Source organism: Vigna angularis, chromosome 9 (genome assembly GCF_016808095.1).
Source record: "Vigna angularis cultivar LongXiaoDou No.4 chromosome 9, ASM1680809v1, whole genome shotgun sequence".
Lineage (NCBI taxonomy): Eukaryota > Viridiplantae > Streptophyta > Magnoliopsida > Fabales > Fabaceae > Vigna > Vigna angularis.
Window position 1 is genome coordinate 31894265 of NC_068978.1, and position 23832 is coordinate 31918096.

General features: G+C 32.0%; 4 protein-coding genes across 5 annotated transcripts; 1 reads left to right on the forward strand and 3 right to left on the reverse strand.

Annotated features, from left to right (window-relative positions):
* Positions 1-1286: 1286 nt before the first annotated feature.
* On the forward strand, positions 1287-4940 carry LOC108347241 (alpha-galactosidase 1). The gene is made up of 15 exons (XM_052868180.1): positions 1287-1417; positions 1557-1615; positions 1935-1991; positions 2117-2151; positions 2260-2363; positions 2454-2529; positions 2892-2950; positions 3054-3119; positions 3192-3275; positions 3356-3420; positions 3511-3593; positions 3811-3901; positions 3999-4048; positions 4481-4624; positions 4714-4940. Exons 1-15 carry the CDS (start codon positions 1287-1289, stop codon positions 4804-4806), a joined length of 1197 nt encoding a protein of 398 aa, XP_052724140.1. The 3' UTR covers positions 4807-4940.
* A 1073-nt stretch (positions 4941-6013) lies between these two features.
* On the reverse strand, positions 6014-8380 carry LOC108346962 (transcription initiation factor TFIID subunit 11). The gene is made up of 4 exons (XM_017586039.2): positions 8036-8380; positions 7874-7961; positions 6494-6593; positions 6014-6337 (listed from the first exon to the last, which is right to left on the reverse strand). Exons 1-4 carry the CDS (start codon positions 8332-8334, stop codon positions 6210-6212), a joined length of 615 nt encoding a protein of 204 aa, XP_017441528.1. The 5' UTR covers positions 8335-8380; the 3' UTR covers positions 6014-6209.
* Positions 8381-9341: 961 nt separating this feature from the next.
* On the reverse strand, positions 9342-12555 carry LOC108347029 (thioredoxin H9). Of its 2 annotated transcripts, none has more exons than XM_017586131.2 (5): positions 12227-12555; positions 11611-11679; positions 10403-10525; positions 9851-9973; positions 9342-9626 (listed from the first exon to the last, which is right to left on the reverse strand). In XM_017586131.2, the coding sequence occupies exons 2-5, from the start codon at positions 11629-11631 to the stop codon at positions 9474-9476; spliced, it is 420 nt and encodes a 139-aa protein (XP_017441620.1). In that variant the 5' UTR covers positions 11632-11679; positions 12227-12555; the 3' UTR covers positions 9342-9473. The 2 variants fall into 2 exon arrangements, with proteins under 2 accessions (XP_017441620.1, XP_052724336.1); XM_052868376.1 differs by lacking the exon at positions 12227-12555 and adding an exon at positions 11863-12202.
* A 2139-nt stretch (positions 12556-14694) lies between these two features.
* Positions 14695-18083, reverse strand: LOC108347081 (uncharacterized). Its single transcript, XM_017586201.2, has 5 exons — positions 17644-18083; positions 17391-17490; positions 16698-16815; positions 15355-16125; positions 14695-15271 (listed from the first exon to the last, which is right to left on the reverse strand). Exons 1-5 carry the CDS (start codon positions 17744-17746, stop codon positions 14879-14881), a joined length of 1485 nt encoding a protein of 494 aa, XP_017441690.1. The 5' UTR covers positions 17747-18083; the 3' UTR covers positions 14695-14878.
* Positions 18084-23832: the final 5749 nt, after the last annotated feature.

Sequence of the window (23832 nt, forward strand, 5' to 3'; positions counted from 1 at the left end):
GATAGGATTAACCTCGGGTGGCAGCTGATGAGAGTTCCAGTTACTACATCACCCGGGTGCACGAACACCGAAGCTACACAGAATTCATACAGTCCGGACAGTCAGTCGTGTTGAGTTTAATTTGTGAATACGTTAATGTGGGTTGTTGTTTAATGAATGTGTATGTTGAAATATACATGTATGTTGAATAGTTTACCTAAATTTATATGTTGATGCATGAGTTAAATTACGTAAGCTTACCCTTTCGTTTTCCTTGTGTTGTCAATTGTTCTTGTACGTCCGTCTTGTCATTGCAATGATCATCCGTGTGGATGTGAGCAGATGGAGACGAGCGTTTGGAAGATGCGTTGAATGAAGAGAACCTAGTGGATGTTGAAGTGAAGATCGAGCAGTGAGACCACTCGGCCTGTATTGTATTTAGTTGAATTGAATGGTCGTTCGACCATCTCTCGTTTTCATTTAAGTTTATTTTGGACCGTTCGGTAAACGTTTTCTGTAAACCGTTCAGTCAGGTTTTTATTTGTGCGTTCGACTTCAGATTGTGATTCGTGTTGTAAGGTGTACGGCTTGGCTTTTGTTTTTAGTGAAAAACTGTACTGAATTATTATTAAATGTGACTTTCTGAATTTATAGTTATGACTGTATTTTTGGGATGTCACAACCCAAATTATAGAAGTATAGACAAAAAAACATAATAATTAATAACCACCATTATTATTATACAAGTATAAAAGTCAACCAAAAAAAAAAGTCCATGCTTTATACACCTCCCCTTTTTACCATACAACTTAATTCATAATAGTTTTTCATCCCACATCAAAAGTGGTCCCCACATATCCACCACTCTCTCTCCTTATTGTTAATTTACTTTCGTCACATGCCAAATACCATGTATCTCACTAGCCATCACATAATTGCTTCCGTAAATTCATATATACATATATAATATACCATAATTACTCCTAAGTCCATGCATCATATTTTCATGGAAATAAACCCTTACGTGAACTACCATATAAATCCCACCCTAATATATATAAACCATAATATATTATTATACAAAACTTTTCCAGTGCAACCCATGCCAATAAATTTCTTTCATTCACGTTCACTGCATGAAACATTTATTACATAATTTCCTCCTCCTTTCTCTCACATCCCAATGCCATAATACTCCTATACCATTTAGTTTCACGCGGGCCCAAGCGCACTTAATATATTCAAACTCAACTCATACACTTATTTTCCCTCATCACCAGTAAATTGATAGAATGAAGAGAGGAAAAATGTTGGTGTTTGTTGTGCTGACACTATTGTTTTGCTCTTTATGTGATTCTTCAAGGTTGATGAAGAATGTTGAAAGCCAAAATAGGAGAAATCTTCTTGCGAATGGCCTTGGTCTCACTCCTCCAATGGGGTATGAAATCTATGTATATGCAATTATTAAGTTCTTTTATCCACTTGCTACAATTATCACATCACATACAAAAAACATCACAACATACAATAAATTACTACTGATTGATGCATTCAAACATTTATGATTTGTGATTCAGGTGGAATAGCTGGAATCATTATCACGAGAATATAAATGAAACCATCATCCGAAAAGCAGGTATCTAATTTTAGCAGATGATAAAAGAATCACTAATAATTATTATCTCAATAAAGCATGTTACTTCCAGGTACCATAAACACAACATTTGTTCATCTGGGACAAACATTATAGCAACTTTAAAACTTTAAAGAAAGGATTTTTAGTGGAATCAGATGGCCCATTGAGTTCATAATTTTTTATTTATTTTTACCTGTAACCTTTTTACTGAAGACAGTAAAGAATTGTGGTTCAATGTAGTATGCATGAGTACTGTATATCTAGAATATTCAATTCAACATCACAGTCTAATTGCAAAATTGTTCATATTGTTTTGCAGCTGATGTCCTTGTTTCTTCTGGTCTTTCTGAGCTTGGGTACATTTACGTTAACATAGGTAAATGAAAAAACATTTTTTTTCCAGTGTTGATAGCCAGCTTTATTTTTATTTCACTTCATTTTAGTTTGCAAAATGACATAAGAACTGCAAGTAACCTTGATCAACAATTCTTTACATTACAGATGATGGCTGGGGTGAAATGACTCGAGATATCGATGTATGGATTGTATTGATAGTATACGTTTTGTTTCTTCATCTCTTTAAACCTAATTAAAATGATTTCATTGAAATTAATAAAGTATTTCATCCAAATTGTCTGTTACAGGATAATTTGGTACCTGATAAAAAACATTTTCCTTTTGGCATCAAAGCCCTAGCAGATTATGTTCATGAGAGGGGTCTGAAGCTTGGCATTTATGCAGATGCAGGGTACAAGATATAATAAAAAAAATACATATGTTGTTCAACTCTTTCATTGTTTAGGTTTATGTAGAACTGTGTTTGAGGGTAATTTTGCAGGTACTATACTTGTGAAAAACGTATGCCTGGTTCACTTGGCTATGAAGAGCAAGATGCCAAGACTTTCGCATCATGGGTATATTATATACACACATATTTATGACCCTGATTATCAATTAACGATGAATGTCAACAACACTTTTTTCTATAATTAGCTAAAGTTTATTAGAAATTAGAAATTTTGGCATGTTCTGCTAATCACTTAGCAATTCCCCTCTTGATTTAGCAGTAAAGAGTGATAGAAAGAATGTTGTTAATGGTCATTAGTGTGTCATGTTTTGTAATGATTAGCAGACTTGAAGGCTTGAAGATGAAAAGCCAAAATTGAGACTTATAGTGTTTGATTTATTACAACAAGTGTATGACAAGTATTTGAATATAGAAAGACTTGCTGTCAATTGAACAAACTTTTATTAATATCATTGTTTCTTCTTGCAGGGTGTTGATTATCTCAAGTATGATAATTGTAACAATGGTGGAATAAAGCCTCTTCAAAGGTAGCAGAAGCTAGTTACATATTTAATAGCACTTTTATGGTTATTTTTCAATCTTATCTTGGTACTCAAAAGTGAAAATTGTTGTGTTCTTTTGATATCTTAGATATCCTATTATGACTCGAGCTTTGATGAAGGCAGGCCGTCCAATCTACTTCTCATTATGTGAATGGTAATTTTGTTTACTTTTAGAATGTTGATTGTTTCAAATTTTTCCCTCTGATTACATGTTCTTTGTTCTTAGGGGAGACATGCACCCTGCATTATGGGGTTTTCCAGTGGGAAATAGCTGGAGAACTAGTGATGACATTGATGATAACTGGGAAAGGTAAGCAAGAAATTGTAACAAAGTTTGGTTTATGCTTAGTGATTGTAGAAAATATATGTAAAATTGTTCACTTTTGGCAGAATGGTTTCAAGAATAGACAGAAATGATGTTTATGCTGATTTTGCAAAACCTGGTGGTTGGAATGGTATGAATTTCACTGATAACTCATGAGAGAGTATCTCTTTTGTATTCATCTTACTGTGCACCATTCTTTAATAATCCTTAAAATCAATAGATCCTGACATGCTGGAGGTAGGAAATGGAAAGATGAAGAAACATGAATACGTTGTTCACTTCAGTTTATGGGCCATTTCCAAGGTACCATCCATCTTAAACATTGTCTTGTCATGCTTGTATGTAACTTCTATGAAGAGACATATACTTCAGATTAGATTGTTCATGCACTGAATTGCAAGTCGTGTGAATATTGTCTTCTAATTAGAAATAGATACAAGTTTTGTAAGAGCTATTTAAAAGCCATGCTTAAACACTGCACTTTGTAGATTCTGTTTTTTCATGCAAAGACTTATTGCAGGCTCCTCTTCTTATTGGCTGTGATCTTGGAAAAATGGACGATGACACTCTAGAGATACTATCAAATGCAGAGGTTATTGCAGTTAACCAAGGTGGAGAGATACTATACTATCAGTTCTGCATTATACATTAAGCTATAATGACCTTTTATGTGTGTGGTTTTTTAACATGTTTTTGTTCCAATTTCAGATCCACTTGGTGTACAAGCTAAAAGGGTTAGGATGGAAGGAGCACTCGAGGTAAATTTCACTTAGAAATAATCCAAACGTGAGTTTAAGTCTTGTCGATAGAAATGACAGTGAAATATCATATAAAAAAAGACTCAGAAGTTCATTGTCTTGAACTTTTGAGTTAAAAGTAGTGTTGATGTTTTATGTGGATTAGACTCAACCTCACATATTTATAATCTCTTCCTAATTTAAAAAAAACTCATCAATGGTATCAGATTTTCAGGTCCATTGAACCCCTTTGGCAACAAATTTCACCATGTAATGTACACACCTTGGACTCAATCCTAAAACAACACCACAAATTCAACCTAAACACTACTGTTCAACTTCAAATAACACCACACAGTTGAAGGTGCATGAGAGCAATGATTCCATGCATGCATGCGGTTGAATGAGAAAGAAAAGAAACAAGTATGTAATGAAAATCTGATTTTTGATCAGGTTTGGGCAGGTCCTCTTTCAGAATACAGGGTGGCTGTTCTCTTACTGAATAAATGCAGTGATCGCCTTTCAGAGATGACTGCAGAATGGGAAGATATCGGCCTTGACCCTTCAACTGTTGTTCAAGCAAGAGATCTTTGGGAGGTAATACAACAATTTAGTCACAAATTCTACGTTGTTTTTCAATGGATACTGATGCTATAATGACACATGTTCTTTTCTGATGTATGCAGCACGAGACATTGGAAAGACAGTTCGTGGGCAAAATGACTGTCACTGTTGAACCGCATTCTTGCAAGATGTATGTGTTGAAGCCAATAGCTTGAATTTCAGAACATGTTCTTCTCAACTTTTTATTCATAGAGACATCATTCTACCTTTTTCTTACTTTATGCAATGCTATTCTTAGTTATATTTATGTTGTTTTGTCAGTGTCAGTGTTTCTTTAATATCTTGAGTGCTCATGGTTAGGATAATCCATACTTAACCATATAACTATTCTTCTATGAGAATCGGAGAGAGAGAAAAATAACTATAATCATTTGATAACTATATATAATATTTGAAACATGGATATTATATATAATCAAATCATAATTCGTTTTGGTGTGATAAAACTGGTTTTATTTGTATTTTTTTTAAATTAGTCACGTAACCTATTATAACCAAAATGTGTTATACCAATTATAATACTCAGAATTGATTCTGAAAATAAATAATTTTGTTTTGAAAATTGATTTTATGGTTATTATTACACCTTAACAACCTATTTTACTTTTTATTTAAAAAAGAAAAAAAAAACGACAAATATAAACATGTTTTATGCTTGAATAGTTGAAACATATTTAAATAAAACTGATTTTAAAGGTTAAAAGTATTTCTAAGGACTAAAATCAATTATTGATCTAAAATATTTAACTGTCAAATTAATACTTGTGGAGAACCGATTATGGTTTAGTTATAAGATTCACATATCAAATATGATTAATATTTATAATCGGATTCTTCTTTTTCCTTACACAAAGAAAAAAAGGTCCATAATAATAATTTTATTATAAAACAAATACACATGTGCCTATTACATATATTTTTTTTATTAATAATTACTAGTGAAAACATGTGAATGTATCTTTCTTTTTTGTTATAAATAACAATTAATCTAATTTTAAAAACAATTAAATTCAAGTAAATAACCATTTAAAAGGATAAAAAGAACAAGTTAATTATCATTTTAGTTTTAAAAAAAGTTATTTAAAAAGAGAAAATCCTCTTTATCATTGATAATTATCATCAAACCATTTTAAAAACTTGAATACCTATTTAGTTTTAAAAGTGATACAAATGTATTACCTCAATAAAGATGAATAATAAACCGTGGGACAATAAAAAGAAAATTGATTTGGTAAGTTAAGGGAATTAGTTAAGTTTATGTAATGAAAACAATGCGCCATTATTGGAAGTAATGTGATTTTTCTTTAGATTGTAAATCATAGCGAGATACTGCAAAATTGAATCTGTTGCAAAGGAGTGATATCATATACAGTATTCATATTTACCACAGATCATGTACAACATTCACATTGAAAATATTTCTGTAATATCTTTTCATTTAAATTAGTGTTTAAAATTAAAAATGTCTTTGGATACAACTTCCTCCATATATCATATCTTTCATATTTTCAAAACATATTTTGAAAACTCTCAAAATCTAAACACATATTTGGTCCATCTACCGGAAGAGCCTTGAGGCTGATCTCTTAAAGACTTTTCCTTCAAGTTTTAGCCGTCTATATGCTTCTCTCAGATGACAAGGCCGAATTGGTCCAGATTCCTTCCTTTCTTTCATAACTATTCTAGCTGCAAAATATAGTACAATTCATTAACATAAAAAACTGGAATTATGCAAAATGTGTGCTTGCACTGAATAAAACACAGCAACATCGTTAAAATCTGTAGAAGTAGATACTGTGATTTTAGAAGTGTATCAAACTTACAAAGAAGAACTAGCCTTACCTGTTTCAACAACTTCACCAACAAACATTTTTGCAATGCCTGATACTACAATCGTCATTGGCACTGAAATCTTCTGGGTCCCCGTGATACTAGCCAATAACTGATAGGGGAGGGAGAGGAGAAAATTTCAGCAATACCGACGCAAATTTGGATATAGAGAATGATAATCCATAAACACGCAAAATCATGAGTTGAATCCAAAAGGAGCAGCATGCACACACCCAGCCAATCATCAAGGAGAAAATGCAAATGTTGCCTCAATCAGTTAAAAGCAGGACAAAGTCCAGCAAATAATTTGACAACTTTAACTTTTTACATTTGACAATGTCTTGTGTCTAAGGTGGTGGTGTAATCTAATCCTCTATGAGTGTTGACATTAATTCTCAATCAAGAAACAAACAAGCCTACCCGGCTAAACCATAAAGCTTCAATTCTGATACATGATCAATTTCAGTATTTACAGCAGCGTATTGATCTCTTTATGATTGTTTGATGCAATGATATTGATGCCCTTATTCTTTTTCTCCCATCATATTTTCATTGCACCTATTAATTTCCCGTGGAAAATTTCCTTAACATCAACAAACCACCAATCCAAAACCATACTTGTTCTTTATTTCCAGAGTAAATTACACAACCCTAAGATTTTATCAAATCTACCCTCTCCCTTTCTAATCCCTACCCTACACCAACTCCTCTTGTTTATAATTGTTTAAAATACATTACGGTCACTTCCTCTATACAATACCAATAAAGCACATTAGACAAACAAACGTTAAACACATCATCGACCTAATACTCAGGAGGAAACACATTACAAGGTGCAGCTCTGTAGGAAAGATCACTAAGGAACAATTACACGATGCAACACTGCAAGAAAGGTTACTGTAAACGTTGAAAAAAAGAAGGAAAGAGGGCTCATGTACAATATCAAACAAGAAACCTCAGTATTGTCAATGTAATTTGCTCTTGGTTCAATCTTCTATCAAAACAAACGAAATTCAGATCCAAAAAGTACGTTAACAGTAAAAATCAGTATAATGTTTTTTATCTAACACAAAAACCATTGAAGTTGCTTCAACTCGAAATTCATCCATGTCACAGTTCCTCAATGCAAAGTCAAACAAGTGTACATTTTCCTATAATATCAAATTAACTGGATTAACTCAAACAGGTGAATATACACCTAAGATGATATTAATTGACGTTAAATCAAACATGTGAATACATATATAGCTGAAATCAAATTAAGTGGTATTTCAACGTGAATACAAACACGCTTCTTGGAAAGTGAGTAACCCAAAACAACAGCAGCTGTTAATTAAAGCAAAGCAACGAAACACAAATGGAATAATACAAGAAGAGAAGAAGGGCACATACCCTTTTCATGTTAGCTCTCTGAAACCCAGCCCTCCGGAAGGACTCGTATCTACTCATCTGCTCTTCGCTGAACTGAAATAAAATTGTCCTGAAGAAGAAAAAGGGGAGAAATTGGTAAATGTGAAAAAAGGTAACGAATTTGAAGTGAAGTGATTTACGAACTGCATCTTGGCCATTTTGTGAGGGTCGCCGGTGGAAGGGAGCTTGGAAAGCTCAACGTCCATGTTGTCTTCTTCTTCCTCCTCTTCATCGTCCTTGTCTTTGTCTTTGTTCTTGACCACCGTACTCGCCTTCTGCGGAGGCCCTGGGTTGAGGGGTAGAACAGAAGGAGAAGGAATAGGGTTTTGGTTATGATTATGGTTATGGCTATGGTTATGGATTGTGTCCGCCTCTATCTCCGTCGGAGATTCTGGCGGCGATTCCTCGAACGCTGCTTCGAACGGATCCTTCGATTGCTTCATTCCGAACACACTAAGGTTTTGTTTGAATCTGATGTCTCAAACGCTATATATATATATATATATATATATATATATATATAGTTACAACGATCTCTTTATTTTTTATTTTTCAACACATTTTCCCCAAAAATATTTAAACATTTTAAGAAAAAAACTATTCGTTATTAGGAGAATCTTATTTTAATGTGCATATCTGTTATCTATTTCAATGTTACCAATATAACTCATTTTACAATAAGTAATATTATCCTAAGATAATCTATAATTATAACATTATAAAAATTAATAAAAATATTTACTTTATAATAACTCCTATGATATCTAATTTTTCAATTTATTATTAAGGGTAAAATATGGTACACAAACGTCTGTTTCCGTTGGTATTGTAGAAGTTTTTTTACATTATTAATCAATTAAATTATTATAGTATGAGTGTTAAGCCAATGGAAAAAAAGTTGACAAACTTTATATATTTACACTATCAATAAATTCACAAAAGTAAGATATTATCTCCTTTAAATCAAGTTCTCACATTTGTTTTTAGTAGTATTTTAAAAAATTCTTAAAAAAAAATCTTATATATATATATATATATATAAATTTATGTTTATATCTTATTTTAAGCAACATGGAACTTTGTTTATATTTTAACATATTTTTCCCAGTTTTTAGTTATTGGATATAGTTCTATCTTTATGGCAACCTGCATAGTCCCAAACTCAAAGAAGAGCAAGAAAACTAATTTGGATTCTCTGCAGGATTGTTTAATGTTGTTCCTCTGCTCTCCTTTCAAAATACACTGATAGAACTAATTTTGATGTTTTAAAATATATCAAAAAGAATTTCAATATACCAACAATATAATATCAGTGTATTTTTAATGTTCAGCAAAAGACAATACCAAAAAATCCAACAGAGAATCCTGTGACTCCTGAAACATAGTTGGATAGTTTTAGGAAAGTGATGGAGAATTGTGACATGTGAAAGGGGGTTCTGGTAACAGTATATCAATATTCTGTAAAGCATAAAGCACACATATATTTACATTGAAGAAAAATACAATGACAATGTCACATGAAAACATGTTCTGAAGAGAGAAGGGAAGAGCACAGGTTCTACAAATTGACATGAAACAACAATCACTGTAGATGATGAGGAACTCCACCAGTAATCGCAGCAATCCTCTTCTCCAGCTCTGGCTTGTTGGCTCCTACAAGTTTGTCAAACTCTTTTCCATTTTTAAGAAAGAAGAAAGTGGGTGTGGCTTTGATGTCCAAGGAAGTGCTGAAGTCCTGCAACATAACCATGTTCATTACTGTCACACAACTACAAGACAATAATTTAGTCCCATAACATCCCAGATATTTTCATCTTTGATTATTAATTTTCCATACAATTTAATCACTGGAAGAACTTCTAAATGTTTTATGTTCATATAAGGGCAGTACTAGTCAATATATTTTTGATTCACTTCCAGATAAATAATAATAATAGTATATGCAACTTCTCTACTTACAGTCATTTCATCCACGTCCACTAATAAGAACATGATAGAGGAGTGCTTCTCGGACAAGTTGCAGAAATATGGAGCAATCATCTTACAAGGACCACACCATGTTGCACTGAAATTTGCAACAACCTGTTAAACATGAAGCTTTAGAATTAGATACTGCACCCAAATGATATAAAGTATACTCATGAAGAAAAGGGGGTCTTGAGATGCAATAAAGTTAGAGTGAAAATACAAGCTTATAAATCCTTTAGCAGAGTTTAAGAATAAATTATAGGATCTGCCCATGATATTCAATGCCTCCATACTCCCACTTTTCTACCCAAAAAGTTTCTAATCATCAAAGAAGCATGATAGTAACTAAAGAAATTGAAAAGAAAAACTAGGTGGAAAATTCAGTTTCTGTAGTGGATTGAATGAGAACTTTTTCCTAATGTTACTGATAAAAAGGTTCACAAAAGGATTAGGGAGGCTTTGCTGTCAAGAACTGGATACAAAGTTTTACTCGCTACACACAGTTATAATTATTGTGCTATGAATTAAATAAGTAGAACTTACAATTTTACTATCCCTATTTGCTTGTTCCAAATGTTGGTCCCAAGATTCTTTGGTAGTAATAAGTTGCACATTCCCAGAAACAAAATCCACATGATGATCAGAATCATCATCACTATGATAACCCTGCAAACGTTAGAAACATGAAACTAAAGTCAGTCTAAGTATTAATGAACGATATACAAAATTGTTTTAGAAACATTGAGGTGCCATGAGGCTTGCAGAACTATTACAGAAATTAAAAAGTTTCCCTTCCACTGAGGAGGAAAGAAAAGTTAGGAAGATACTATGCTGAAAGAAGGACAAACCTTCAGGCTACAGTTCAAGTAAAATTGCATTCAAGGAAAAAAAAACTGCAATCTCAGAGATCTTTTGAGTAAAGATGAGAGCCCTTCAGTAACATTACAAGCGTATGGAATTCAAGAAAAGCAAAAAGACAGAAAAGCACGAAAAACAGAAAGAAACAAGCCAACATTGTATGGATAAGCTATTAGTAAAGGCAGCTTAATAGACCAAGATTAGATTAATTAGAATATTACTGCCTGATAGCATTGGTTAATGATATTCCATCATCAATAAAACATAGATTGCATTAGAAATGCAAAATTATTTCTAGGCTTCTACCAAAAAGCTTAAGCTCTAAGCAAAGTAGGTCTGCTACATATTATTAGAGCCTCTATAGCCAGATGCACAAAAGTTCAAACCTTGTCACCTCCATTCTTCTACATTAAGTTGAATATCACCAGTATAAGAATTGCACAAACTTAAACTACAATGGGATTTTACATGAAAATGTACTAGAATCTAAAACCATTCAGGGTATCTACCTAATAGCTTTAACTTTTAAAAATATAAGTTGGATTTAGACAAGACGTAACAAATCATCTTTTAAATAAACACGTTATTTATTGTTAATCCCATTGTAGCTTGTTACCTCATGTTAATATCGTTTTCATTCTTGTAGCTATCCATATTCACAAGTTATGTCAATTTGACATAGATTGGCTAAATAAACCACAAATTTATGACTTCACTGCGAGGAGCTTTGGTTAAGTTACATTCCAAAATATAACCTACGCTGGAAGTGTATATGATCTGTTTTAAGATAACACTTCAAAAGAGAACAGCATGAAAACCTTGCTTGGGCTTTCAAGTTCTTATGGAAACAAATAACTAAAAAAATTCCAATAGAAGCATTCAATTATTCTCACCTTATGCATACAATTGCCCATGTAATTGTTTCAAAGCCACGACACTCCAAATCTTCAATAAAATGAACCCTGCAAACAGAATTTCGGCACAACAAACCTCAAAATCCATAAAACTCGAAGAAAGGACAACAAACAACAGTAAAGTCAAAGACTAAACAAGGAAATTGGTCTGGCAATTACGGAAGAGTAAAAATGACAATAAAAAGAGGAGGGGATACAATATGAGAATTACAATGCCTATTTAGACTCTACCTTCCTACTTAAAATTCTAAAAATGGTTCCAAGCATTCATTAGCAAAACGAGGAAATTAAATGACTAAAATGATATGATGATGATGGTGACGGTGATGACGATGCAAGTGGGGTCCCATCATTCGGTCAGAGAACTGATTTAGAAGCTGAAAACACAAGATTTATTGCCTCCAATAGCACAACTTCTATATCTGGGAATAAAAGCAACCAACTTTCAATCCATTCACAAGCAGAAAAAGAAACCCAATGAAAAATTAACCAAAACTGAAGGGACAAATTGTGGAATTGGATCACGAGTCTGATTGAAAGAAACCCCACAAATTCAATTTCAGAGAAACAAACAGAATAAAAATAAAAAACAGACCTTTGGGGAAAAAAAACCTAATTTGCAGATTGGGGGCAAAAGCAACCGCTCCTTCAATTGAATCCGTGAATTGGGACAGTGAGTTGAGGTATTAGCTAAGAGAAGATAAAGCGTTTCGATGCTTGCCAGGTTAATAAATGAAAGTCTTTTTGGTTCCCAACACAGAAGGTTTCTATTTCATTTTCAGACATGAGCTTTTATTTACAGTAATTACTTAATTATTGATAACTAACTCCGACTAATCAATTCATTCTATAAACAATTACGACAAAGACTTTGAAAAGTTTCGAAATTTCGCTTTTCTCATGTGTGAAATGCTAATTATTAATCATTAAAACCGATTGGTTCCTTAAAGAGAAGTAAAGGAAATAAGGTATGAAAATGGAATATGAAATATGAATGCGGTGATTCAATTTTGACCTTGACCTTTGAAGACGACTCAATACCAAGTTTTCCACGTTATCCATTTTCATAAGTGTGTATTGTCCTTTATTTTATTTTATTTTATTTATTATTGTATTTTTCCTTTTTTAAAAAATTAATTTTATGGTATTGTTTTTATGAAATATCTTTTCTTAGATATTTTAGAATAATTCTTTTACAAAATTGACTGTAGTATTTTATATTTAAAATAGCTAATGTGCTTGACTAAATATTTATTAAAAGTTGGATCAATTACTTTAATTCTCAAAATGAAATAGAAATTAAAAGTCTTGCACTAATTTTATTCTCATTGTTTCAAGAAGTAAAATAGTTGACATGTTATTTGCTCATGAGAGTGGCTCCCTTCGTCATTCCAAATATTTCGTACACCTCTCTATTATTCTTTTTATTTCAAAAATACTCTACGTTAATTTAATTTTTATCATCTAACTTTATTTACCTTTTTTAAAACTCTAAATCTTCCGACACCTCCTTCATTTTATCTTTATTTGATTGCACACAACCTATTTTCTCTTTCCGTGAAAAACTAGATTCTGCTCCTTTTAAATCCTCCCTTATTGTAGCATAGACAGAAAAGAGAAGAAATCAATTGGTGAACTTGAGCAGGAATTTCTTCGGACACTACAAGTATGGCCCCACAAGTTCTGAGTTTGTTTATGTTTTATTGGTTATTATATGTTTTTACATGTGATCAGCGATGATTGTACAGAAAACAGGAATTACCTTTTCGTGTATGTGAATTAAATTTTTTATTAGTTTCGTTTTCTGTATTCGATAGGCATTATATTACGAGGAAAAGGCTATATCATGTCTAATGAAGAATTTGATAATCTTAAGGAAGAACTCATGTGGGAAGGGAGCAGCGTTGTCATGCTAAGTATGAGACAACTTCGACCATAATAGTTGAAGCTGATGTTATCATTGAATTTGTGTTAACACGGGAACTCTATTTTGAAGTGTCTTTATTTGTTGATTGTAGGTATTGATGAGCAAAAGTTCTTGGAAGCTTTTATGGACTATGTGTCTGGAAATCCAATTATGACTGACAAAGAGTTTGATGAGTTGAAACTGAGGCTAAAGGTTTGCCATTTTTTTCATCGATCAAAATTTGAAAGTCTTTTTATATATAGCAGATGGTGCATCTATGAGAATGTATAAAATCATCATCATCTCCCTGATAATTTAAGGTAAAAAGAAGTAAAAGTGTATCATCCAGGTCATATCAATGGTTAAGAACTTTGGGTTGATACTATAACACAAATTCGAAAAAAGGAGAACTAGTACAGCAGTTCATGAAATTTTGTCACGTGGGTTTCATTTTGGTAAGTTTTCACATGAAATGAAATTGATCATTGAAATTAGGGAATGCAATTGGAATGAGTTTGTTCTTCAACGGATGTCAACATCCATTAACGGATATCGACATCCATTTGTCCTTCAACGATATCCGTTTAAGAATCTAACGTATATTCATATCCGTTTAAATAATATTGAAGGATAAAAGAAAAATAAAGAGGTGCAAGGAGCACTGTGTGGTGGTGGAGGGAGTAACTCTCCTTGCTCATTCCCAGTGCAAGCCCATTTCTGTTGGGCCAACACGTTCGAATGTTCTTTTTGCACCTCCGTTATGTCATTTTTAATACAAATATTGTCCTCTATGAATCCTATAATACATGCATAATATATTATGAATTACATAATCTAAAAATTCAAAAATGTATCTTAAAAATGCATTCTGGATTAAGGAATATGAAAATCCATAAATATATTCTACATTGCATAATTTAGAAATCTAAAATGTTATTTAAGATTATGTAATTTAAAATATATTTTCAAATTACACATCTAAAATACATTTTTAGAATCCATAAGTATAGTATGGATTGAATAATCCTCATTTCTATTATCTAAATTTTTTTCTAACTAAGATAATTTGGAGTTTTCCTTAATATATATACACACACTATAAAATATATACACATACACTACAAAATATATTTTAATCTAAGTTTTATGTTTGTTTTATTTCATAATTTGACTATGCATAAGATGAATATTGATAATTTTTTGCATGGTATTCACTTGTATTGTAAGATCGAAGTTAATCCATGCATTTCATATGCACCATGTTCACTTCCCCAGCTCTGAGACACGATAATGAAGAAGTAAATAGCATATTACAAATTACAGTGAGAAGAAGAAAGAATGCTAGCAGAGTCCAAAGGGTTCTGGCAGAGACTCAAATCCATTGTCAAAGATATCACATTTTTCATCAACACTATGCAGCAGCCAATTTGTGTTGTTCAAATCTTCTTTAAGCAACAGTGAATCATAAGGATAACTCTCATACAAATCTACCACTGCATTCAATTTTCCCAAGCACTGTTTTTGCCTTTCACCTTTCTCTCTGCCATTTTTCCTGTTAGTGTTGTTTCCATTGTTTCTGCTTTGGAGGCTTCCATTAATGTTCATTGAAGATGGAACACTCAAACCTCGAGTGTGGTGTGTCTTGTTGGGAGTTGAAGAAGTTCGAATACTCTGAGGGTAGAGTGTGGCACTTGAAAGTGAACGAAGAGTTCCTGAACCGTTCCTCACAACATCCTGAACGAAAAGGGTTCATTGCACCATTATGATACAAAATGGTTAAGTTAAGGAGCAAACTGTGATTGCAGAAATGGACTTACCATGTGTCTGATAGCCATATCCAGTGATTTCTTTGAAATGGTTCTTCCCAGACCATTGTTGTCTGTGGCAGGAGTCGAAGACTTCACAGATTTCCTTGCAGATACCTCAGAGGGGTCACCAGCATTTGCGTGGCCACGGCTTTTTGATGTGAACTCAGAGAGCCTCCCCCTGTTGGGAATAGGAGACTGCTGTCTCCTTGACATGGTAGTAACAACTGGGGTTTGCATTTCAGAGTTTGGTTTCAAAGGAAGAGTAACAGCAGCACCAGGACGAGACCTTCCTGCAGAAACAGGTCTATCAGAAGGCAGTGTTGTTCTGAGGTTTGGTGGTGTTTCAAGAGGAAAATCAGGTGGAACTATTGGCTTGCGTGCAACACGCGTGGGTGAAGGTAATTGAGATGGCAGAGAATGGCGGCGAGAGGGAGTAGAGGGCCGTGAAGGAGACCTTGAAGTGGCAGCAATGGTTGGCCTTGGAATTGAGCTTGGAGTGGATGGCCTTGAGCCTTGTGATGTTCTAGTTCTGTTGGTGTCAGATGATGGTGATGAGTTGGTAGAACTGGGAAGTGAGCGTGGTAAAAGTGTTCTTGGTGTTGTAGTTTGGCGTGAGGTTGGAGTGGAAGGCCTTGCTGCAGATGGACAGCGAGTTATGGGAGAAGATGGCCTTGTGTTAAGTATGGAGGAGGATCTGCTTGGACTGCGAGTCACTGAACCACTTCTTGCTGGTCTTGAGTGAGAGTGATTGTTGCTGTTCTCTGATAGTGAGACTGAAAGCTGAAACACATGAACTGTTATAAGAATTTATGCATAAAACTCTGGCTGAGTTATTCTTTTGTGCTGTGTTCATATAATGTTAGAATACCAAATTGTGTTTCAAAGCTGTAGAAAGAAACAGTAAGTGGATATAGAATTCAGAAGGAGCCAACTTTACTTTCTTATCTTCTATAAATGTTTGTTGGAAGGGTTATGCAAAAAAGTCTGAGTAATTATCACAAATGATGCACCATCTAGTTCTTTTGAGAGATTGAGTGTGCTTGAATTTAATTTTTATGAGTTGAAAGCAAACATAAATTCAATGATAGCACATTGGAGTGCAGTTGAAGTTACTCAAAGGGACCGCTGAAAGGCATGTACAGAAGCTGCACTAAGTAATAAGCATCACTCTAAGAAAAAGCCAATGCTTAAGCTTGGGATCTAGTATCTTGCTGCAATTGCAATTACTTCATTTTATTGATAAAGCACTAACAAATTTTGAAGCAAGAAAAAAGAGCACTGAAATAACTGTGAGCATCGGTGTGCTTGTGCCTATGGAACGTTTGGAAATGAGAATTTATTACAGGACATACCCTTGAGGCATGAGTGTTTGACATTGGTCTACCCAAACTGCTTCTTGGAGGCACCAAAGCTGGTTGGTGTAAACCTTCTGATGATGGTAAATGGGGGGTCTCCGGGGGAGTAAGGAGCCTACAACACACAATAGCAATGGTTACAAATCCAGTAGAAAAGATTACAAATGCATGTGCCAACATTGGGAACTATTTGAAGTTGCAGTGTGTCATTTCAAAAAGTGAGAAAACATGAAGCCAACCATGTTGGAAGTCTAAATCGACTAAAGATGAGACGAGTTAATTAAGCTTAAAGTCCATTTCTTAATAAACCATAAACCAAACAATGTGTGAGTTGAGTTGATATGACATTGAAAGTGTGTGCGTTGTTGTACTAGTTTGTTTTACTAATGCGGGAAGCAAGATTCAGGACAATTGAGTATCAAGCTTTGGTTTTTGGTATGCTTGTAATTATTGATCTGTGACATTGAATTGCAACTCACAGTAATCTGAGTCTAACATGAGACTGAATGAGAATGTGATTTTGTTGATCTATCACAGTAATTAATCAGTGCTCGCTTATGGTATTGGTAAACAATCTCATACAATAAAAATAACATACAAGTTACAACCAAAAAGGCTAATTAACTGATTACACACATCTAAATGAATATTATCCAATGTCTGGTATGATAAACAGTGACAGAATGTTACCAATCATAGTCATGCTTTCCTCCTTCGGTGGATGACAATAGATCATCAATCTCACTTGTAGCCAGTTTTGCTGATTCAAACGAAATTTTCCCCGGTTTCCCTATCAAGAAATAGCTAAAGCAGTGATAAATGACACTAAATTGCAAAGTCATACAGTGATTAAACTCAGGAAAGTTGAGTTTATCAGTGCAAGAAACAAAAACATGATAAATGGAAGAGAAAGTGTTGAGTAGTGAATGAGGATAATAAGGACCTTGGGAATAATTTGTGTTGGAGAAGGGATGGATGTTGGCAAAGCCATTGAAGCTGTGACCTCTTCTGTGATGATGGTGATTCACATTCCTGGTGTTGTTCATGATGCCAAAAACTCAAGTATGCATTTCATTCATCCCTCAAACTCACATGTGTTGATATAATAATATGGTATGAGAATTTGAGCTTAGATATGATGAGTTGTGCTGGTTGGAATGGATTGAGAGAGTGCATTGCAGTGTTGTAGATGGCAAGCAAAAGCATTCACTTGTTTGTACGTCAACACACAAAACTGAAACACAAACAGAGAGTGAAGGAGGGTACAATTCAATTCAATGCTCTAACTTTGTGATTCAGTTTCTTGCTTTGTTTCATCACACTTCATTCAGTGCTTCTTTCTCAAGTTTAGTTGGCTTCTGTTGTCCATTGGGTGGGATGAGGTGTGTCAGAAAATGTTCAATGACAGATCATGATCAATTTCTGGACATTGTCACGTGGCCACTTCCTACTGGCCCACGTGTCCACTTCTTTGTTTCATCCTTCTCACTTCATTCACTCATGGCAGCTTTGAAGTTGAGTTTGAGACAAACAAATTGGGGTTTACATGTGCCCCAATTGCACATGGTATCATATAATTAAAGGGCTTCTTTTTGGAGTTTGTTTTGGACCTTCTCCTTATGCTCATTCATTGCTCAAGAATCAATCTTCAAGTACTTTTCACATACCTTGCAATTTACATTCTTAGGTTTAGATTAAATAATTTATTTTTTTGTTGATGATCTCATTTCTCCCATAAATAATTCAAAATTTATAATTTATAAGTGAATATAAATTTTAATTTACAATTTAATTTTATAAGATTGAATTAAATTTAAAATCTATCTTTTTTAAATTATAATATGAAATTTGTCTAATAATATTTGTTGTTTATTAAATATATTAAATATTATTAATATCTAATTTCATATATATATATATATATTAATTAATATAAGAAATATATTGAAAATTTCATCAACTAGAAAAATTTACCATAGTGAAAATTAAATGTTTCAAATTAATTTTATAAAATTGAGTTAGTTTAACAAATAATATCATTTTTCTTTAATAATAAAAATATGTAATTGTAATAATATATACTTTGAATCACATGTAAACTTTATATATCAAGACATTTTTTTATCATTTTCATATTAAATTAAAAAATAAATTATAACAATAGAAGAAAAATAATTACTAGCTCTAAATTTTAACCATAATATGTAATAGAGAATGAGTTAAAAGTTTAGTATATTACTCATTGCACATGATTCTAACTATGCTTTCTTTAAGTCAAGTATTTGGTTATGTAAAGTGAAGGAGACTCTTAACACACTTCCAAGGCATTGTGTTATTATTATTATTATTATCATTGTTTGGGGTTATGTCAGTTCCTTAAGATTGGGTATTAATTGATGAAGCAACCATGAAAGCTTTCAACCTCGGTTACATCCTCTCTCTACCATTCAAACATTATTACATGATCTCATGCTCATAAAATTTGTTTTAGTTCCACCCAAAAAAGTTAACTTTAAATTTTCGTGATACTTTTTTTTTCTTTATCGTAATCTTAAAACTTAATGTATAAAACAAAGTATTTAATTTGATAAATGAATAACAACTGGAAATTTAAATCAAATTAAATTTAAATAATAGTGTTTATTAGAATGAAAAATATTATAATTACAAGATAAAATTATGATCAATATAAAAATATCATGCGAAAAAATAGAATAAAACTGAAAAGTTTTATCTTATTTTTAAGAGGAAAATATAAATCTATAGTATAAAATTAAATTAGACCGAAATTCCAATATACTATAAGAGTATATATATTAATTTCGCGAATTTAAGAGGTTATTTTTTTTATTATCTCTATCATATATAACTATATGAGTTTGTTTTATATACGAGTTCGTTTAATTTTTGGGTGTGTTTGTTGAATTTAGAGTTAAATATATTTTTAATTTTTAAATTATTGTAACATAAATTATGTTTTATCTTTAAACTAAATTATATAATATTTGATCTTCTTATGTTATGTTATGAAAGTTATATAAAACATTTTTTTTAATAAATTAAGGTGATTTAGTGGAAAAGTTATAAAGAGTGTGTGAGTTCAATTTCTTTAACTAATATGTGAGAGTTATAAGATTGATTTAAAGAATTTAAAATAGATTGTGAAAAAAAAGTTGTGGGTTAAAAAATATATATTAAGTATTTTTTATATGACATCCAAATTTTACAATACATTATAATATAACATATATATAATTTTCACAAAGTATAAGTATAAAATACTTTATAATCTAATATAAAAATGAAATATATATTTTTATAATAGTTTAAGAACGAAAAGTATATTTAATAGTTAAATTTATATATGCATGGTTTTCAATTAAATAAGGCAAAATTGTTCTTTAAAATTTATATTTATTTTTTTGTGGGCACAAAAAGGTGTTGGCCTAACACCATCATCAACCTTCAATGGTTGAAGTTAAGGTGGAAAGAAACAATTATGGAAGAAAGCACATTATTAAAAGTGGTGCACCATAATGGAACAAGAATCTAAGACCTTATTGAAAGTGAAGTTATGTGTGTATGTATACTTGGAACCTAGACACTTTTGACATTAGGCAATGCCATGGATTTATACCAAAAAAATCAAGAATAATTCAAATGGTTGTGTCTAAACAGATAATGGAATAGATTCTTTGAAAAGAAAGAAAAAATCCAACAAGATTTAGGCATAAAACCTTCAACCCTAATGTCAAATCACTATTTGAAATAAAAACATTGAAGTTCAATTTAATTAAGACATATGATAAATAGAAATCAACAATGATAACCACGTATCCAAATGTTAGTGGGGGCATTTAAATACTTAGATTACAAGAGGTATGGAAAAAATTGGTTTTTTGATATCCACCATAATATAAAATAGTATTTTTGTTGGATATTTCATGTGAACAACTTATGATATGTGAGTTAGAGATGAAGATCCTAGACCACTATAAATTAGATAATTTGATTTTATGTATTTATAAATTTTATATAAATTATGAAGTTAAAATTACTTATATAGGTATTAAAATTATCCAAGTTTATATTTTGCAATGCTTATTTTTCTAATATTTTATTTTATTAATTTGTATTGATATTTGGTAATATTTTTTTTTAATTTACATTTAAGATAAAATACAGATATCATTAAAGCATAAAATTGACATACAATTAAAAGGGTTTTCTTTATTACATCATGAGGGTTACTACATACACGTTAAACTGTTAAAATCAAATACTTATAAAATAGATATCAATTTTAAAAATGACGAAAGATAACAAAAACTATTAAAATGTAAGATAAAAAATATTTTGCATCTAACATTGTCTTCATGTGAAGGGGTTATAAACAACATTACTTAGAGAAATATTTTGAAGATATATTTCTTCACGTAATTGTTTATGGTTGTAGTTATAACACGTGTCTTGTTATATACAAAATGTTTTAATGATGTAATTTTAAATGAGTATCTAATATTTGTAAGAAGCGTTTAATACATCATTTTTAATTATTTCTTACATATTATATATATATATATATATATATATATATATATATTATAGATAAATATTGTTTTTAAATATGTTTGATATATTGTAAGTTTTTAAAAAGTTAACATTGATATATTAGAGCAACAAATATTTCATCTAGTTTTTTATTATCCTTCTAGATCTTATATCATCATCTTATTCCTTGTATTGATGATATCATCATCCCATCCATTGTATTGATGATGTTAATCAGTTGTTGATGGTAAAATTACGACTTAAATCCAATCTTACTTTTATTAAAAGAATTCACTCTAGTCCATATAACAAGGGTAAATTTCTAGAAAAGATTAGTCACCAAGCCAAAATTGTTGAAGTCACAGCAATAACAACCTCATTGATAATCTTCATCCAATCAATCAAACAAAAAATTCTCTAAATGTCATGTATTAGCTACTTCTATTATTGAGCATTCGTTCACTTATGGAATCACCTCTCAAATAGTTGATCTTGCATAACAATTTCAAAATCTCTAACTACTCAATCACGTGTAATGTCAACCTTTTCCTTGAACTTGTCTTCACATCTACTTTGTCCACTTTAGATGTTTACTATTGTTAAAATTGAAGCCCCTATGTCTCAATTCCAAGAAGGGGTGAATTGAATTTGAACCAGTTTTTGAAATTCTTTAAAAAACTTTAAGTTTTTAGAATTTGTTTTCAAATAATTTTCTAATCAATAAAGGAAAATGCAGAAACTAAAAAAAGGGACACCACAATTTTATATTGGTTCTTCTCAATCGAGTCTAAAATTAAATAGATTTTTTTAGTATCGTTAAGAAATTCTACAAACTTCATGGTAAAAACACATATTTGGAAAGAAAGTTTTGTTACTTAACCGAACTTCCATTAAAAGTTAGATTGGATTGTAATGATGATAGTTAGAATTCGCTACTTTTAAATGAAGGCAACATTACCTTATTCTAATTTGACACGATCAATGATAGAGACGAGTTCGCTCGACCACTTCCGTGCATACTTAGTTATGAGTGGGTGACTCACGTAGTCGATTAGTGAGTATCTTGTTTTGTAAGTGTCATTGCGAGAAGTCTTGTTAATAATCAAACTTCTCTTATTATTTTCTTTGGCACTACGACTTGCGTACACTCTCGCACGAAGGAGACAAAACAACTTTTTTGACTGTGAGAGCAACTGAGAGAAAAAGTTGTGCATCTTGAGAAACATTAGGATAAATAAATTAAAACAAGAGATAAGTTTTTGCTTCTAAGTATACATGGATAAACTCACCTACGGTGGCAGTTTTCAAGGTACCATAGCCATCACTCACATTTTTAGTTACGATAATGACAATGATACCTATTCTATCCCCAACAAAAAAGAGGTTAGTCTTCTTAGGAGAAACTACTAGATTCTTCTGATATATTCCACCTTTTATTTTTATAATAAACCTTCTGGCACTAGGAGCACCTTGTATTGCTTAAGAGATTGTAATGAAATTTCCACTTCTATCTGAAGGTACTACTAAATCTTAGCTAAGTCCTGACAAGGTTTATTCGTCTTGCAACAACTCCCGTTTCCACTTTGGCAGATTAAACGCATGGGCTACGATGAGGGATGTGACCAAGATTATGAATGAGTTCTTCATTTTAGGCTTAATAGATGTTACTTTGTAGATTTACATAAAAACAAACACATATAAATAGAAAGTACAAAATGATCTAACAATCAGCATGTGAAGAACTAGCCTAAGAATTAAGCAAACGTTAAAGTATGTTTTGAATAACTTAACGTAATTCTAAAATTAAATTGATTTTTTGCGTATCGTTAAGAAATTCTGCAAAACTTCATGGTAGAAACACATTTTTCGAAAGAGAAGTTTCGTTAGTTAAGCGAACTTCCTTTAAAAGTTAGATTGGATTGTAAATATGGTAGTTAGAATTCTTTGCTTTTACATGAAGGCAACATTACTTTATTCTAATTTGGCACGATCGATGACAGAGACGAGTTCGCTCGACCACTTTCGTGCATACTTGGTTATGAGTGGGTGACTCACGAAATCGATGAATGAGTATCTTGGTTTGTAAGTGTCAGTGCGGGAAGTCTTGTTAATAAGCAAACTTCTCTTATTATTTTTTTTGGCACTGAGACCTACTCACACTCTCGCTCAAAGGAGACAAAATACCTTTTTCGACCGTAGGAGCAACCAAGAGGCAAAAGTTGTGCATTTTGAGAAACATTAGGATAAATAAATTAAAACAAGAGATAAGTTATAACTTCTAAGAAGACATGGATAAACTCACCTACGGTGGCAATTTCCAAGGTACCATAACCATCACACACATTTTTAGTTGCGGTAATGACAATGATGCCTTTTCCATCCCCAACAAAAAAGAGGTTAGTCTTCTTAGGAGGAACTACTAGATTCTGCTGATATATTCCACCTTTTATTTTTATATTATACCTTTTGGCACTCAATGTAGGAGAACCTTGTATTGCTTCAGAGATTGTAATGAAATTTCCACTTCTATTTGAAGGTACTACTATATCGTAGCTAAGTCCCGACAAGGTTTGTTCGTCCT

Bases quoted from the DNA above. Each gene is read 5' to 3' on its own strand.
- LOC108347081 (XM_017586201.2), bottom strand. From the start codon at position 17,746: ATGAACAACACCAGGAATGTGAATCACCATCATCACAGAAGAGGTCAC. The intron at 17,491-17,643 runs GTCCTTATTATC...ATTTCTTGATAG, and splicing joins CAACACAAATTATTCCCAAG to GGAAACCGGGGAAAATTTCG. The intron at 16,126-16,697 runs GTATGTCCTGTA...CATGTGTTTCAG, and splicing joins CAAACACTCATGCCTCAAGG to CTTTCAGTCTCACTATCAGA.
- LOC108347241 (XM_052868180.1), top strand. From the start codon at position 1,287: ATGTTGGTGTTTGTTGTGCTGACACTATTGTTTTGCTCTTTATGTGAT. The intron at 2,530-2,891 runs GTATATTATATA...TTCTTCTTGCAG, and splicing joins CCAAGACTTTCGCATCATGG to GGTGTTGATTATCTCAAGTA. The intron at 3,594-3,810 runs GTACCATCCATC...GACTTATTGCAG, and splicing joins GTTTATGGGCCATTTCCAAG to GCTCCTCTTCTTATTGGCTG.
- LOC108346962 (XM_017586039.2), bottom strand. From the start codon at position 8,334: ATGAAGCAATCGAAGGATCCGTTCGAAGCAGCGTTCGAGGAATCGCCG. The intron at 6,594-7,873 runs GTATGTGCCCTT...CTCCCCTATCAG, and splicing joins AGAGAGCTAACATGAAAAGG to TTATTGGCTAGTATCACGGG. The intron at 6,338-6,493 runs GTAAGGCTAGTT...TATATTTTGCAG, and splicing joins TGGTGAAGTTGTTGAAACAG to CTAGAATAGTTATGAAAGAA.
- LOC108347029 (XM_017586131.2), bottom strand. From the start codon at position 11,631: ATGGGCAATTGTATGCATAAG. The intron at 9,974-10,402 runs GTAAGTTCTACT...CATGTTTAACAG, and splicing joins CAAATAGGGATAGTAAAATT to GTTGTTGCAAATTTCAGTGC. The intron at 9,627-9,850 runs GTAAGTAGAGAA...GTTATGTTGCAG, and splicing joins TGGACGTGGATGAAATGACT to GACTTCAGCACTTCCTTGGA.